Source organism: Malaclemys terrapin, chromosome 11 (genome assembly GCF_027887155.1).
Source record: "Malaclemys terrapin pileata isolate rMalTer1 chromosome 11, rMalTer1.hap1, whole genome shotgun sequence".
NCBI classification, from domain to species: domain Eukaryota; kingdom Metazoa; phylum Chordata; order Testudines; family Emydidae; genus Malaclemys; species Malaclemys terrapin.
The window spans coordinates 17,524,767-17,540,556 of NC_071515.1; the positions used below are offsets into that span (position 1 = coordinate 17,524,767).

At 49.9% G+C, this 15,790-nt stretch overlaps 2 protein-coding genes across 2 annotated transcripts; both read left to right on the forward strand.

The window, feature by feature from the left end:
• The first annotated feature begins 1,285 nt into the window (after positions 1-1,285).
• LOC128845506 (gamma-crystallin C-like) lies at positions 1,286-3,700 on the forward strand. The gene is made up of 3 exons (XM_054044278.1): positions 1,286-1,321; positions 1,733-1,972; positions 3,425-3,700. The coding sequence occupies exons 1-3, from the start codon at positions 1,286-1,288 to the stop codon at positions 3,698-3,700; spliced, it is 552 nt and encodes a 183-aa protein (XP_053900253.1).
• A 5,444-nt stretch (positions 3,701-9,144) lies between these two features.
• On the forward strand, positions 9,145-15,091 carry LOC128845227 (gamma-crystallin C-like). Its single transcript, XM_054043616.1, has 4 exons — positions 9,145-9,211; positions 12,199-12,266; positions 12,655-12,894; positions 14,816-15,091. Exons 1-4 carry the CDS (start codon positions 9,145-9,147, stop codon positions 15,089-15,091), a joined length of 651 nt encoding a protein of 216 aa, XP_053899591.1.
• Positions 15,092-15,790: the final 699 nt, after the last annotated feature.

Sequence of the window (15,790 nt, forward strand, 5' to 3'; positions counted from 1 at the left end):
TACATAGGCAGTGCCTCACCACTAACTTATCATTAGAACGCCTATCTGCACTATGTTAGTGCTTGTCTACACTTGCATTTTTTAGTGCTCTAACTTGCTGGCTCCGGGGAGTGAAAAATCACCCCCCTGAGCGCAGCAATTCTGAGCGCTTTAAAGCGCTAGTGTGGACAGGCTCAGAGTGCTGGGAGCCGCACTCCCACCACCCGGAGCTCATCCCTTCGTGGAGGTGGATTACCAGGAGCGCTGAGAGAGCTCGCGTGTGACCACACTCACACTTCAAAGCGCTACTGCGGGAGCGTTCCCGTGACAGCGCTTTGAAGATTCCAGTGTAGACATACCCTTACTCAACTGCTCCATGGTGGACGCTGTGACACTGTGGCGAGCAGAATGGGAACAAACTGCTCCTATCTACATTACGCTCTCATCACTCAGCCTGATGGGAGACCTTCAGGCTCCTACGTTATCTGTGGTACAAGCTTAGGGTGACCAGATATCCCGATTTTATAGGGACCGTCCTGATTTTTGGGTCTTTTTCTTATATAGGCTCCTATTACCCCCCCCCCACACACACACACACACTGTCCCGATTTTTCACACTTGCTGTCTGGCCACTGTATACAAGTTCAACCAACTCAGATGTGGGGTGCTGAGGTGTGTGGGTAATGATCACACCTGGGGACTCAGAAAAGCCCTCTGTGGATGGGGATGGACGCTGCACACCGATGGCTCATCTCATGCTGGTCTCTCAGGAGGCTGTTCCAGACTCCATACTGGTGACCCCAAAGCTACTGAATGGCAAAAACACACGTGAGGTCTACCTAAGCCCTTTTGACTTTTTTTTTTTTCTTTTGACATACACATTTCAGTTTTTATCTTCCTACTTTCTACTTTGTCGTTTGAACTCTCTTCCGTCTTTATGGTACAGTGCACTTCTGCATCACTAATAACAATGTAATTGCAGAGACTCTATAGAGAACGATTGTTGATGCCATCACATCCAGTCCGTTCTGTCACTCGGCCAGAAGTTTCTCCTTTTCCTGAACTATGTTGTCTTCAATGTAAAAATGGCTGTGCTGACAGATCCCGGGCCCAGAACTGCTCACTGGTAACAATAGGAATAAAACCTGTTCCCCGCTACACAAAACCTATGGACACTAGTACAAAGAGTGAATGAGCCTCCAGAGTCATGAGTTGGCTCTATGAACAGAGAAAAGATTTTTGTTAACGTGTGCACACTTAGCACTGGTTGTGAGGTATAAAAAGGCAGTTACCCAGCTGGAGTTCTATGGTTTGCAGCCTGAATCCAACTACGATGGAAAAGGTAAGAGAAACCTGTCTGGACTGGATTGTTTGCTAGGTCAGTCTGAAGCCAGGGACCTGAGTCTCCTCTCATTTACATCTGAGTTAGTCTCTTGATTTCAAAGGAGTTACTCCTGGCCTATATCAGTAGGAGAGGAGAATCAAGAATGCAGAGCTAGGGGTCCTACTGCCTCTATTTGTCCCTGTATATTAATCTCTCACAGCCCAATCCTGCTTTCGCTTACACTTGTGTAAATGAAGATCAATCCCACTGAAGTCACAGGAGTATATCAGTTTATCATCACTGTGGGTAAAATGTAAGGCCCAGACACTTCAGGCTTAGTGTGCTGAACGGAGAGAAATTGGAATACCAGGACGCAGTCACATTGTATAGGATGTTACTGCAAACTCTGCCATTTGTTTCTCGCACTAGATCACTCTTTTCGAGGACAGAAACTTTCAGGGCCGCTCCGTTGAGTGCAGCAGCGACCGGCCGGATTTTCAAAGTCAGCTCAGCCGCTGTAACTCCGTCCGCGTGGAAAGTGGCTGCTTCATGCTCTATGAACGTCCCAACTTCCAGGGACAGCAGTTCTTTCTGAAACGGGGGGATTATCCCGACATGCAGTCTGAGGGTTTCAGCACCTCCATTAAGTCCTGCCAGATGATCCCACCTGTGAGTTCAATTTTACTTTTAAAAATGGCAACGTTGCCCAAGCCCCCGTCATAAGGCACTTGCTTGATCATTTTCAACTGAGCTCCCAAGGACTGAAAACGAGAACTGCTTTCTTCCTCCTAGTGGTCGTCCCTCCAGGATGGCTGGGGGGACATTGCAAGGATAGGATAGGAAAGCTTCCTCTACAGCTGCCTGAAGCTGAAGCCAGAGCAACTTAGCTTCACAGGGCCCCTGTGGAATGGGCCCCGGATAATTGCCCTGCTTGCCACCCTCTAATGGCAACCCCGGCTTTTATATGCAGAAAAACAGTCATTGTGGCAAAGGGGGCCATGGAGTTTTTACAGCATGTTAGGGGGCCTTTTGTGGGGCAAGCGCGCCCCGTCCCTTCTTGGGATGGGGTGAGGGTAATTATGGCATTGTGGCTGAATCTATACAATCACCCCTTGTTTTGGGATAGCTTGACCTACGGATAAATGTCAATATTGCTGCCCCCTCTCAGGGCTGTGTGTCCTTGTGGCCCGAGTCAGCAGGGCTGCTCTGTGCAGCGGGCTGCATGGCCCAATAGCCAGAGTCAGTATAATGGCCCTCTTCAGTAGGGCTGATTGGCCTGACCCGTGCTCACCCTGCTCCACCAGATCCCAGCTCAGGGCCCTCACAGTGACCACTGGGTCAGCGGGGAATCCACCCAAAACACACGGACACCACTCAGTATAATGCCTAGTCCCCCTGAGCTACTTCCTATCCTGTCCCTGGTGTAGTGGTCCTGTCATCTCCAAAGTCCATAGGCTCCTCAGCCTGTGCGGCTCTCAGCAGTTCTGTCACTCCTTGGGCGCCTGCAGGAGCTTGGGCGTTGTCCTGGGTCTCGGCGTCTCTGGCTTCTGCCTTCTGGGGCCTCAGCACTTGCCGGGCTGGAGCCTGCAGGAGGCATCTTCCCTCCTCGGCAGTCAGCCCTGAATGAGCTGGGCTGCTCCCTTTTATACCTGACCTCCAGCTGGAACATGCCCAGCAGGGCCGAGGGTGCGTGGCCTTCTCAGCCCAAAGAGTAGAGTTAACCCTTGCAGTACCAGTGCAGGGCAAGCAGGCTCCATCACAGGGCCTCAGAAAGAAAAAGGTTGAGAACCCCTGGCCTATGGGAGCACTGTGCTGGCTGAGGATTGGCCAGCGTTGTACACTGCAGCCCTGTCCCCTCTTGTGTCTGGTTGGGCTCCCTCCTCCCCACCCCAGACATGCTCCCTGCACCAAAGGTGGGAGTCACAGCTGGCATAGGTCCGACTCAAATGGGTGGATGTGCTGCCTTTGCAGCATTCAAGGATTCCCCTCCTCTGGAGACCAGAGGCAGCATTAAGCGCCCTTTGCATCACTGGAGCAGTGCACAGGGCTGACTCAGGGCCCAGGATCACAGGCAGCCAGCCTGCTGCAGTCACTATTACCCTGTCTCATTTTCTGTCACAGCACAGGGGCACCTACAGGATAAAGATCTATGAGAAGGAGGATCACAGAGGCAACATGGTAGAGTTAACCGAGGACTCTCCACAAGTCATGGACCAGCTACGCTCCTCCGAGATGCTCTCTTGTTCTGTGCTGGATGGGCACTGGATCCTTTACGAATTGCCGAATTACAGAGGCCGCCAATATCTGCTGAGGCCAGGGCAGTACCGGAGATTCAGCGAGTGGGGCTCTATGAGTGGCAAAGTCGGCTCTTTGAGACGTGCCACTGATCTCTACTGAATCAAGACACCTTTCGCCTGGAAGGGTCTCAATGAATAAAATGCTTTAGCAACCATTGTGCTCTCAGCGTGCTGTTGTAAGTGTACTAAGGGGAACACTGAAGCTTGTCCTATGTTCTTAGGCTACGGTATCATCTTCTGAACCAAAAGTTGTCCCTCACCTTTCCCTGCCCTCCCCCAGCATTGCATAGCTACTTCCAGCACAAAGTGGCCAAAGCCAAACCCAGGGCTCCAGCCTAGGCAGCCACACAAGGGAGTACAGGGGCACTTTCATGGCTGTGCTGCCCTTACCCAGAATGCATTGCAGGAGGCTGACCAAGAAACCGAAACATACAGGACTCAGGCCATAGAGAGGATGACAATTGCAGAGATGTACTTTAGACCATAATCCTCAGCCCACCCCTGGCCAGAGATTTGGAGCTAGCACTAGAGTGGCTCTGGGCTGAGCTCCCACCCTCGCTTCTTCACCAGATGGCACTGGGAGCATCACCAGGGAGCAGCAGCCAGAGCCCCCTCAGCCACCAGGCAAGAAGCAGGCAGAGCTGGGCACCCAGGTGATGACAGGAATCAGCCACATCCCTCTCTCAACCGAGAGGCAGCACCATTCACAGCTCTCCCCCCAGCCAGGGGCCAAGCCTTGGGCCGGAGTTACCTGAGCACCAATCCAGGGCAGGGCAGGATTAACTAGCTATAGGCAGTACAGGTCTGGGTTGAGGGTCCCAGCTCCTGGAATCATCCGATTACACTGGCACTTCCAGTGTAACAAAAGCTGGGGTTTCTGTCCCATAGGGGTGTAAATCAAAGCTTAAAAATATGACCCAGGTGGAACCAATTCAGAGACATCTGCCCAAGTCTGCAGCCAGCCTGAAACAATAGCTCTGAGAGGATTGAACAGCCCCTTGCACCTCAGTGTGGGATTAACTGCAGGACCCACATACACCAGCCCAGCAGAGGACTGTGGGAGGTAGGAAGAGAAGAATGCTGCTGGCCCAGTCCACCCATCGAAAGAGATACACCCAGGCTCAAGGGCGAGGCCTGGAAGATACCCTACTCCTATCTCTTCATCTCAGGGCGGGTGGGACAAAGGACCCCCTGTTCTCTAGGGTTACCATATTTTAACAATCAAAAAAGAGAACGGGAGGAGCCCCGCCCTAGCCCCGCCCCATCCTCCCTTAGCCCCGCCCCTGCCCCTTCCACTCCCTCCCACTTCCCGCCCCCCTCAGAACTCCCAACCCTCCCCCCGCTCCTTGTCCCCTGACTGCCCCCTCCTGGGACCCCTGCCCCTAATAATCCCCCAGGACTCCACCCTCTACCTAAGCTTCCCTGCTCCTTGTCCCCTGATTGCCCTCTCCTGAGACCCTCCTCCCATCCTAACTGGCCCCCTAGGACCCTACCCCCTACCTGTCCCCTGACTGCCCCAACCCTTATCCACGTCCCCACCCCCAGACAGACCCCCGGGACTCCCACGCCCCATCCAACCACTCCCCACCCCAACAGCCCCCCCCAGAACTCCCGACCCCACCCCCGCTCCTTGTCCCCTGACTGCCCCTCCCGGGACCCCTGCTCCTAACTGCCCTCCAGAACCCCACCCCCTACCTAAGCCTCCCTGTTCCTTGTCCCCTGACTGCCCCCTCCTGAGACCCTACCCCCTACCTGTACCCTGACTGCCCAAAACCTTATCCATACCCCCACCCCCAGAACTCCTGACCCATCCAACCCTCCCCCTGCTCCCTGTCTCTTGACTGCTCCCTCCAGAACCCCCCTGCCCCTTCGCCGACCCCCAGACCCCCTTACCGTGCCGCTCAGAACAGTGTGTCGGGCTCCATGTGGAGCCCGACACGCTGCTGCGCTCCCCAGTGGAGCACCCAGCATGGTCCCCTGCCCCCGCAGAGTGCTGCGGAGCGGCGCGCTGGGCAGCGGGGGAGGGGGAGGGGCTCTGGCTGCTGGAGCCCCATGCGAGTGGCATGATCCAGCCGCGCTCTGCATGGGGGGGAAATCCGGACATTTACAAATTCCTCCCGGACGCTCTTTTTAACTCAGAAAAGCCGGACATGTCCAGGAGAATCCGGACGAATGGTGGGGGTGAAAAGCACTTGCTCCTACTCTTTGGGGAGGGGAGGGCCCCATGCTGCTGTTCCTGTCTCTTTTGCTGGGGAGTCATATAGAGCGTTCGCCGGGCTAATGGACGGGGAGCCGTGCAGCGCTCCCCAGCCTTACCAGCAGCAGATGTACTTTGAATCCAAAAAGACTGCTACATACAGTAAGATGAGTCCTGATCCCTGACTCTCTGCATGGACAGCGGTGCGAGTTCACAGTTTTAGAAAGACTGTAATCTGATCTATAAAACTACAAACTAGCAGTCAATAATGCAGCAGACACTGGAACGACTGGCCATGGGATATCATTTTGAAAACTATCCCTGTAACAGATTTCACTTGACGCTAGCAACAAATCGCAATAAGGCAAAAAGCGTAGCAGCTACAAAGCATTGAAAAACATGATGTGAAGTTAGGACCCCTTTGGGAACAAGCCTCCAGCAAAAACACGAAGGTAGGTCAAAATTTAGTAATAAAGCAAGAACTCCTCTGAGTAAAATAAAAAAACGGTTTAGTATGGATGGCACTACAAAATATGCAAACAGATCTGCTCTTATGGGTGCATGGGCCCATTCCAAACAGGCAGAGGACAATGACAGGTTGTCAACAATGGGAAAGGGATCTGTAGATGCTCCTTATCTGTGCCAGACACAATCCAGCTATCAAAGAAAGTAAAGAAGTTCTTCTGAGATTGGTCCCCAGAAGTTCATGGAAAGATCAAATCAACTGTACTGGGGAGCTGCCCTTAGCACCAAGGGGTAACAAGTATGTGCTAGTTGTTGTCAATGCTTTCTCACATTGGGAGGAGATGGACATCCACACTAAATATGTAACTGCCCTAATGAGAGTGAAACAATTGGTGAGCAATGAGTTCTGCAGATGGGGGGAGGGCCTAAGGTTATTGACTCAGACAATGGGAGCGGATTTGTGGGGTCAGTTGTCAAAGAACTGTGCACCCAGCTGGACATAGAACAAAAGGTTCCCCTTCCCTGTCAGTCAGCCAGCAGGAAAGGTGGAGTGAATAAATAGGACCATCAAAAAAAAAAAAAAAAAAAAAAGGTTCTGCAACAGGCAGAAATTGGGATGAAGCGTTACCGCTGGTACCAATGCGTAACAGAGCTAGGTATGCAACTCCACAGTCTTTTCCCCCAACGAGGCCTGATGGGAAGACCGATGAATGTGTGGAAGGATATAATTAACCTGGTTCCAGTCTATCTGGACACAGAAGCCTGGGTACAGGACTTGCAAATGGAGATTCTCCAGCTACAGAGGAGTGTGGTGGTGGAAGAAAGGACAGGAAAGTGTAAAAGACCAAGGCATGGTTTGATGCCAAAGGTGACCTGACTGAGCACCAAGTGGGATCTAAAGTCATCATCCAGGATCAGGCTCCCTGCAAGCCTTTGTCAAAGGCAAAGTGGTCCAGTCCATGCTTAGCGTTGGCTCCACTTAACCCCTCCTTATAACTTCATAGTCCTGGGAGGTATTAGTAAAGAAATACCCCTCGCTTTAGAATTTAAAGCAACTAGAAACTGAGAGGCCCACCCCATCTCTATTCAGTTTACAAACTTCAAGTTTGTCAGATGTGTCCTGAATGGCAGCATTCTCTAAGCATTGAATATATTTTTGCTTTGAATATGGTTACTGAAACCTTTTACGTTTCAGGACACACATTTAGTTCTCAGAGCTATCATCGTTAAAATATGAAGTCGCTTAGTGAATAAATGAGACATTGAAAAATTTCCTACAGAAAACAGCTCTTGAATATCTAAGCAGCCAAAGTTACATAATCCAGGAGTAGCGAGTAGCTGCCCAGTACATATTCTACAGGCGTGGGGAGGAAATTCCCAGCATGGAAACAGAAAGAGAGATTAAAGAGACATTGTTAAAATAAGACAGAAAAAGACAGTGGAGACAGAAATATACGTTAGTACCATACCATCAAAAAGAAATATATGTTTATCAAGTGTGTAGTTTTGGACTGTTTTTTAACCAGAGGGGGCAGTCAGATCAGGTGAAACTTGGAGATCCTCGCAGCCCCTGGGGCTCTGAACATTACCATGACAGTAGTCATCTCTTACCAATAGAACCTTCATAAACCTTAGTCCATCAGGAAGCACCATCTAATAAAGCAATGATGATAGATAGATTTTACACTGATGCTCCTTCCCCATTGTTGCCTGCCCAGAACTGGGCCCCGAGATGGCAAACAGGGTTCGTTGCCCGGTGTGCTTGGCACCAATAAAGACACCGAGGGGAGAAAGCAAGCCAAATTTATTTCAGAGCTCTGAAATGGCACTAGGAGACCAGCATGTCTCAAATCAAGTGCAACAAATACAAACAAATTTTCCCTTTTATATTCCAAGCTGTTTCTGTGTAAGCCTTTGTTCTGTTACTCCCTCTTACCCCTCCCACCCCTCCCTTCTCTAGCAGTTACAATTAGAAAAGTTCCCATTCGTCTGCTTATCAAACAGGCCTTGTAAGGCCTGTTTACAGCTGTCTGAGCAAAACAGCAGCTGTATGCTAGAGAAAAGCTGACCCTTACATTTCTGCTTCAGCATGTAAGCAGTTAGCACAGAAGTAGGTGAGAGTTCACAAGATGGAGTCACTGTGGCTCACAGACCCAAAGCAGAAGAGCTTCATCGGCACTTTTGGCCTTCCACTCCCCTGAGTTACCTGGTAGCTATGCCTAGTGACACCAACACCATAATTTAAGGCAATAGGAAGTAAATTGTTAATAACGTTTTAACCCTTCAGCCCCAATGAGAGAGAAAAAGAGAAAAGAAACTAACATATCAATATCAGCTAGTACCCAACATGTTTACAGGAACCATGCCAGATGTCAGAGAGCAATACATAAATTCCATACTGTTACCTCAAAGGGGAGCCCAGGTAACTCTATAGGTATCGTGGTGTGGGTATCAAGAAATAAAAAAAGCCCCTTTTACTCAGAAGATCAGACCCGCCCTCTGCTGTGTCCATCACCGGTGGACTCAGATAGGCCTCCCTCCCTCTTCCCTATGTGTGCTGCGAGAAATAAAGACTGACTGTCGGTAAAGTTAAAATGACAGGTAAGTGTATTAGGGAAATAGGTTACAGTAAGGGAAGGGGTAAATGTGAATGAGTAATTACTATATAAAATAACTCAAAACAGTGAAACAATAGCTTTTAGAACAGGAGCATGAAGCTCAGGCCCAAAATACAAAATCACCCTGGCAATAACCATAAAAACCCCGACTAGGAAAACCCTAGTTATCTCACTATTTCCAAGTGGCGGCAGCGAAGTCCAGGACCTGCACTCGTTGGGTAACTGGAACCCGGCCACAGAGGAGGAGCACTGGAGAGTCCCACGATGTCACTCGGGATGGAGAAGTGGACCGAGAACCCCCTGGCAATGTCGTCCCCAGGAACAGGAGCAGGTAAGGTTGTATACGGCTTCTTCTTTCTTCTCTTCACTTCAGGAATGATGGTCTCCTCCGAGGATGCTGCGAAGGCCTGAACCGCGCACGCACAGTCACTAGGATGGACTGCGCCACTTGTCTGTGGTCACAGTTCTTTTACGCAGTTAGTGGTGGGAAAACATGGTACAATCCCAGCAAAGGCGGGAAACAGTCTGAGATAAATTGTCCTTGATATCACCCAGTGGCAGGAAAAACCAGTTGGAGCTAGCTGTAACTAGGCCAGGATGACAGGGCACTAAGGGGTCACAAGATGGAGTTTACAAAATGGTGATTCAGACTCCATTTTGAATTCCTGCTATATCCTTACAAATTACATATTGGGTTTAACATACACGCATTTTAATAAGCTATAACAGTATAACAAATCACACCCAACAATACACATTGATCATTCAAGAGGTGCCTTGTCTTGTAAAGGGGAGTTTGCAGAATTTGGAGGCATTTTTCTTCTTCCTGAGGTGAACTGCATAATACTATCCCCATTCTTAATATAGAGTTTAGCCAGATATTTAATAAACTTCCTAGCCAATTGTTTCACTTGGTTAAAAGCTACCCTCATTCCAACTACATCACGGCATAATTTTGAGAGAGCAGTATTTTAATTGCTGGTTCTTCCCATAACCACTCCATGTCTCTCTCTGGATTTTTGCAGTACTGTATAAGCTTCTTAGTGGTAAAGTTCAGGAGCTTCACAATCAAACGCTCTAAGCCGACCTCCGAGAGCTGGCTGGGGAACAAGGGTCCAGTATGCCCATTCTATATGAAAATAAAAAGCGACTAGAAAATCCTACAATTTAGCAATTTAGGGACAAATTCAGAAGGTTTGCCTTTCTCTGTTCCCTCAGGGACACCTACAATCCTCATGTTACATGGTCTAGAGTGGCTTTCTAGACCAATTACTTTGGACTTGATATCATTACAGTTCTTGATAACCTGTTATTTGTTCTCTTTAAAATCATCTTCCACTTCAGAAAGTCTGTTCTGCTTCACCAGTCTGTCTGGCTAGAGCTTGCAGTGCACACGGTCTTGGTCATGGTGAGCTGTCAGATGGAAACTGTAGATTTCATTCAACAGTCTGAGAGACAACCTTTGCTGTTACAGCTATTACCCCTATCCCAGAAGGCTCAGGTACCATTTGTTTGGATAAGTATGGAGGCAGCTCTCCTCTGTTTTTTTCCATACTTTTAGATTTGGAGAAGCAGCAGCAGAACTGGAGGGCATTTTAGACACCTCGATCCCAGTGCCCCATGATGTCCAGGGCTGTTCTTCTTGACTCAAAAGCAGCATATAATGCCATCTGGCACACTGGCTTCCTGGTCAAGATGTCACCTTGATGGGTTGTTGTGACTATAGAAATGATGATTTGAACCAGACAATTCCAAACCATGTTAGGAAATGAACTGAGTGCATGGAGGATCCAGAAGAACAGGATCCCTTGGAGATCTGTTCTTGCCCCTACCTATTTCCAATATGTTTTCAAACGATCTGCCTGCAACTACCTCAAGGCCATTCAAGTGTGCAGATGATATCTGTCTAATGTCAAGAGAAAAATTTCAAAAAGACTGGGGACAACCTGAACCAAGATATGGCAGACAACCCTGAGGACTGTAAGAAATGGAGACTTAATCCCAGTATGTCAAAGACAGTGTTGTCATGGTTTCATCTTAATCAAGCTAATGCTTCACAAGAACTCAATATGTTCTTGAATGGAGAATGACTGGCTCATGACCCAAAGCCAGCATATCTAGGAGTCACTCTAGCTTGCACTCTTACCCATAACAACCAAACCACCAGGAGAGCTCAGAAAATTAACAGCAGAAATGGCCTCTTAAAGAAGCTTGCGGGCTCAAGTTGAGAAGCTAATGTGCAAGCACTGCGCAGTTCAGCCCTAACTTTCTCCTACTCAGTTGGGCAATACTGTGCTCCTGTGTGGTTAAACTCTTGCCACACCATGCTAGTTGTTGTGCTATTGAATCAAATGATGAGAATAACAGGGACTACAGGACCAACAAACACTGATTGGCTATCAGTCCTTTCTAATATTCTTCCTTCTAACATCAGGCATAATATTGCAGCAAAGAATCTTCTTGACACAATCCAGGAGATAACCACCAGCGCCACTTTTCAAAGATACATACATAGGCAGTGCCTCTCCACTGACTCATCATCAGAACGCCTATCTGCACTATGTTACTCAACTGCTCATGGTGGATGCTGTGACACTGTGGTGAGCAGAATGGGAATGAGCTGCTCCCTCCTAAGAAATTTCTCTCTCATCACCCCTGCCTTCAGGCTGCCACGTTATCTGTGGTACAAGCTCAACCATTTCAGATGTGGGGTGGTGAGGTGTGTGGGTAATGACCACACCTGAGGACTCAGAACAGCCCTGCGTGGCTGCAGGTGGGGATGGACACTGCACACATACTGCTTTTCTCATGCTGGTCTCTCAGGAGGCTGTTCCAGATTCCATATTGCTGACCCCAAAGCTACTGAATGGTTAAAACACATGTGATGTCTACCTAAGCCCTTTTGACTTTTTTTTTTTACATACACATTTCTGTTTTTATCTCCCTACTTTCTATTTTATTCTTTGAAGCCCCTTCCATCTTTATTGTACCACTTGTGCATTCACTAATAACAATGAAATTGCAGAGACTCTATAGAAAAGGATTGTTGATGCCATCACATCCAGTCCCCTCTGTCACTCGGCCAGAAGTTTCTCTCTTTTCCTGAACTATGTTGTCTTCAATGTAAAAATGGCTGAGCTGACAGATCCAGGGCCCAGAACTGGTCACTGGTAACCACAGGAATAAAACCTGTTCCCCGCTACACAAAACCTATGGACACTAGTACAAAGAGTGAATGCGCCTCCAGAGTCATGAGTTGGCTCTATGAACAGAGAAAAGACTTTTGTTAACGTGTGCACACTTAGCGCTGGTTGTGAGGTATAAAAAGGCAGTTGCCCGGCTGGAGTACTAAGGCTTGCAGCCTGAATCCAGCTACGATGGAAAAGGTAAGAGAAACCTGTCTGGTCTGGATTGTTTGGTATGCCAGGCTGAAGCCAGGGACCTGATTCTCCTCTCATTTACAACAGAGTTACTCCTGGCCGATACCAATAGGAGAGGAGAATCAAGAACGCAGAGCTAGGGGACCTACTGCCTCTATTAGTCCCTGTATATTAATCTCTCAGAGCCCAATTCTGCTTTCGCTTACACTTGTGTAAATGAGGATCAATTCCACTGAAGTCACAGGAGTATATCAATTTATCATCACTGTGAGTAAAATGCAAGGCCCAGACACTTCAGGCTTAGTGTGCTGAAAGGAGAGAAATTGGAATACCAGGACGCAGTCACACTGTATAGGATGTTATTGAAAACTCTGCCATTTGTTTCTCGCACTAGATCATCCTTTTCGAGGACAGAAACTTCCAGGGCCGCTCCGTTGAGTGCAGCAGCGACCGGCCGGATTTTCAAAGTCAGCTCAGCCGCTGTAACTCCGTCCGCGTAGAAAGTGGCTGCTTCATGCTCTATGAACGTCCCAACTTCCAGGGACAGCAGTTCTTTCTGAAACGGGGCGATTATCCTGACATGCAGTCTGAGGGTTTCAGCACCTCCATTAAGTCCTGCCGGATGATCCCACCTGTGAGTTCGATTTTGCTTTTAATAAATGGCAACGTTGTCCAAGCCACCGTCATAAGGGCCTTGCTTGATCATTTTCAGCGGAGCTACGGAGGACTGAAAACGAGAACAGTTTTCTTCCTCCTAGTGGCCGTCCCTCCTTGATGACTGGGGAGACATTGCAGGGATAGGATAGGACACCTTCCACCACTACTGCCTGTTCAGGGCCTGGGTGCAGCTGTTCTGTGGTTAGGAATATGGACAGTGAACAACATACTTTGAGTTAAGAAGGGGAAATGTTTCTGTAACTTCTGGGGATTTGGAAATACACTGGGCCCAATCCCCTCACACTGGTGTAAAACAAGGGGTAACTCCCTGAAGCCCACAGTTACACCAGTGTGAGGGGAGAATTGGGCCCAATATTTTCTGTGACTCTTTAGAACAAAGTCACTTTTCTGTTTCCTTGATTCTGGGGCTCCTGAAGCCTGAAACGCCTCCCAGCAGAACTTAGTGTAGCCTCTGCCAGCAGTTCTCAAGTAGGGATCCGAGGACCCTTAGGGGTTTGCAAGCAGGTTTCAAGGAGCCTTCCAAGCAGGGCTGACATTAGACTCACTGGGGCCCAGGGCAGAAAGCCAAAGCACCGCCGCCTCCGAGCCCCACAACCTGTGCCTGAAGCTGAAGCCAGAGCAACTTAGCTTCGCAGGGCCTCCGGTGGAATGGGGCCCGGATAATTGCCCTGTTTGCCACCCTCTAATGCCAGCCCTAGTTTTTATATGCGGAAAAACAGTTATTGTGGCACAAGGGTCTGTGGAGTTTTTACAGCATGTTAGGGGACCTTTTGTGGGGCAAGCGCGCCCCGTCCCTTGTTGGGATGGGGTGAGGGTAATTATGGCCCTGTGGCTGAATCTATATGATCACCCCTGGTCTTGGGATAGCTTCGCCTATGGATAAATGTCAATATGACTGCCCTCACTCAGGGCTGTGTCTTCTTGTGGTCCAAGTCAGCAGGGCTGCCCTGTTCAGCTGGGCTGTGTGGCCTAGGGACCCGAGTCGGTAGGGCTGCCCTGTCCAGAGGAGCTGCACAGCCCAATACCCAGAGTCAGTATATAGCCCTCTTCAGTAGGGCTGTTTGGCCTGACCCGTGCTCTCCCTGCTCCACCAGGTTCTAGCTCAAAGCCCTGACAGTGGCAATTTTGCTGGCCACTGAGTCAGTGGGGAATCCATGCAAAACACACAGACACCACTCAGTACAATGCCTAGTTCCTGTGAGCTACTTCCTACCCTGTCCCTGGTGTAGTGGTCCTGGAATCTCCGATGTCCATAAGCTCCTTAGCCTTGCGGCTCTCAGCAGCTCTGTCACCGCTTGGGCACCTGCAGGAGCTTGGGCGTTGTCCTGGGTTTCGGCGTCTCTGGCTTCCGCCTTCTGGGGCCTCAGCACTTGCCAGGCTGGAGCCTGCAGCAGGCATCCTCCCTCCTCGACAGTCAGCCCTGAATGAGCTGGGCTGTTCCCTTTTATACCTGGTCTCCAGCTGTAGCATGCCCAGCAGGGCCAAGGGTGCATGGCCTCCCTTGAGTAGAGTTCATCCTTGCAGTACCAGCACAGGGCAATCACGCCCCATCACAGGGCCTCAGAAAGAAAAAGATTGAGGACCCCAGGCCTATGCGATCACTGGCCAGCATTGTACACTGCAGCCCTGTCCCCTCTTGTGTCTGGTCGGGCTCCCTCCTCCCCACAAGGGTGGGAGTCACAGCTTGTGTAGGTCTGAGTCAAATGGGTGGATGTGCTGCCTTTGAAGCAATCAAGGATTCCCCTCTTTGGGGAGCAGAGGCAGCTGTAAGTGCCCTTTGCATCACTGGAGCAGTGCACAGGGCTGACTCAGGACCCAGGATCACAGGCAGCCAGCCTGCTGCAGTCACTATTACCCTGTCTCATTTTCTGTCACAGCACAGGGGCACCTACAGGATAAAGATCTATGAGAAGGAGGATCACAGAGGCAACATGGTAGAGTTAACCGAGGACTCTCCACAAGTCATGGACCAGCTACGCTCCCCCGAGATGCTCTCTTGTTCTGTGCTGGACGGGTACTGGATCCTTTACGAATTGCCAAATTACAGAGGCCGCCAATACCTGCTGAGGCCAGGGCAGTACCGGAGATTCAGCGAGTGGGGCGCAATGAGTGGCAAAGTCGGCTCTTTGAGACGTGCCACTGATCTCTACTGAATCAAGACACCTTTTGTCTGGAAGGGTCTCAATGAATAAAATGCTTTAGCAACCATTGTGCTCTCAGCGTGCTGTTATAAGTGTACTAAGGGGAACGTCGAGGCTTGTCCTGTGTTCTTGGGCTACGGTATCTTCTGAACCAAAAGTTGTCCCTCATCTTTCCCTGCCCTCCCGCAGGGTATGTATAGGGGTATAAGACTCCCTCCCAATCACTTCCATGGCTGTGCAGGCATTACCCAAATACAGTGCAGGGCACGTAGTAAGAGCTGAACCATAGAGTGAAACATGCAGGACTTGGACCATAGCGAGGCAGACGGGAGGACTGTAACCATACAGCTGTAGTCTAGATCATAGTCCTTCAGCCCACCCCTGGCCAGAGACTTGGAGCCAGGACTAGAGAGGCCCTGGGCTGAGCTCCAGTCTTCCCTCCCTGGGCAGATGGCCCTAGGAGCATCACCAGGAAGCAGCAGCCAGACCCCCTTCAGCCACCAGGCATGGAGCAGGCAGAGCTGGGCACCCAACTGATGGCAGGAATCAGCCACAACCCTCTGCCAGCCGAGAAGCAGCACCAATCATAGCTGTCTCCTTAGCCAGGTGCCAAGGCTCAGGCCAGAGTTACCTGAGCACTGATCCAGGGCTAGGGATTAACTAGCCATAAGCACTACAGGCCTGGGTCAAGGGCCCCAGATCCTGGAATCA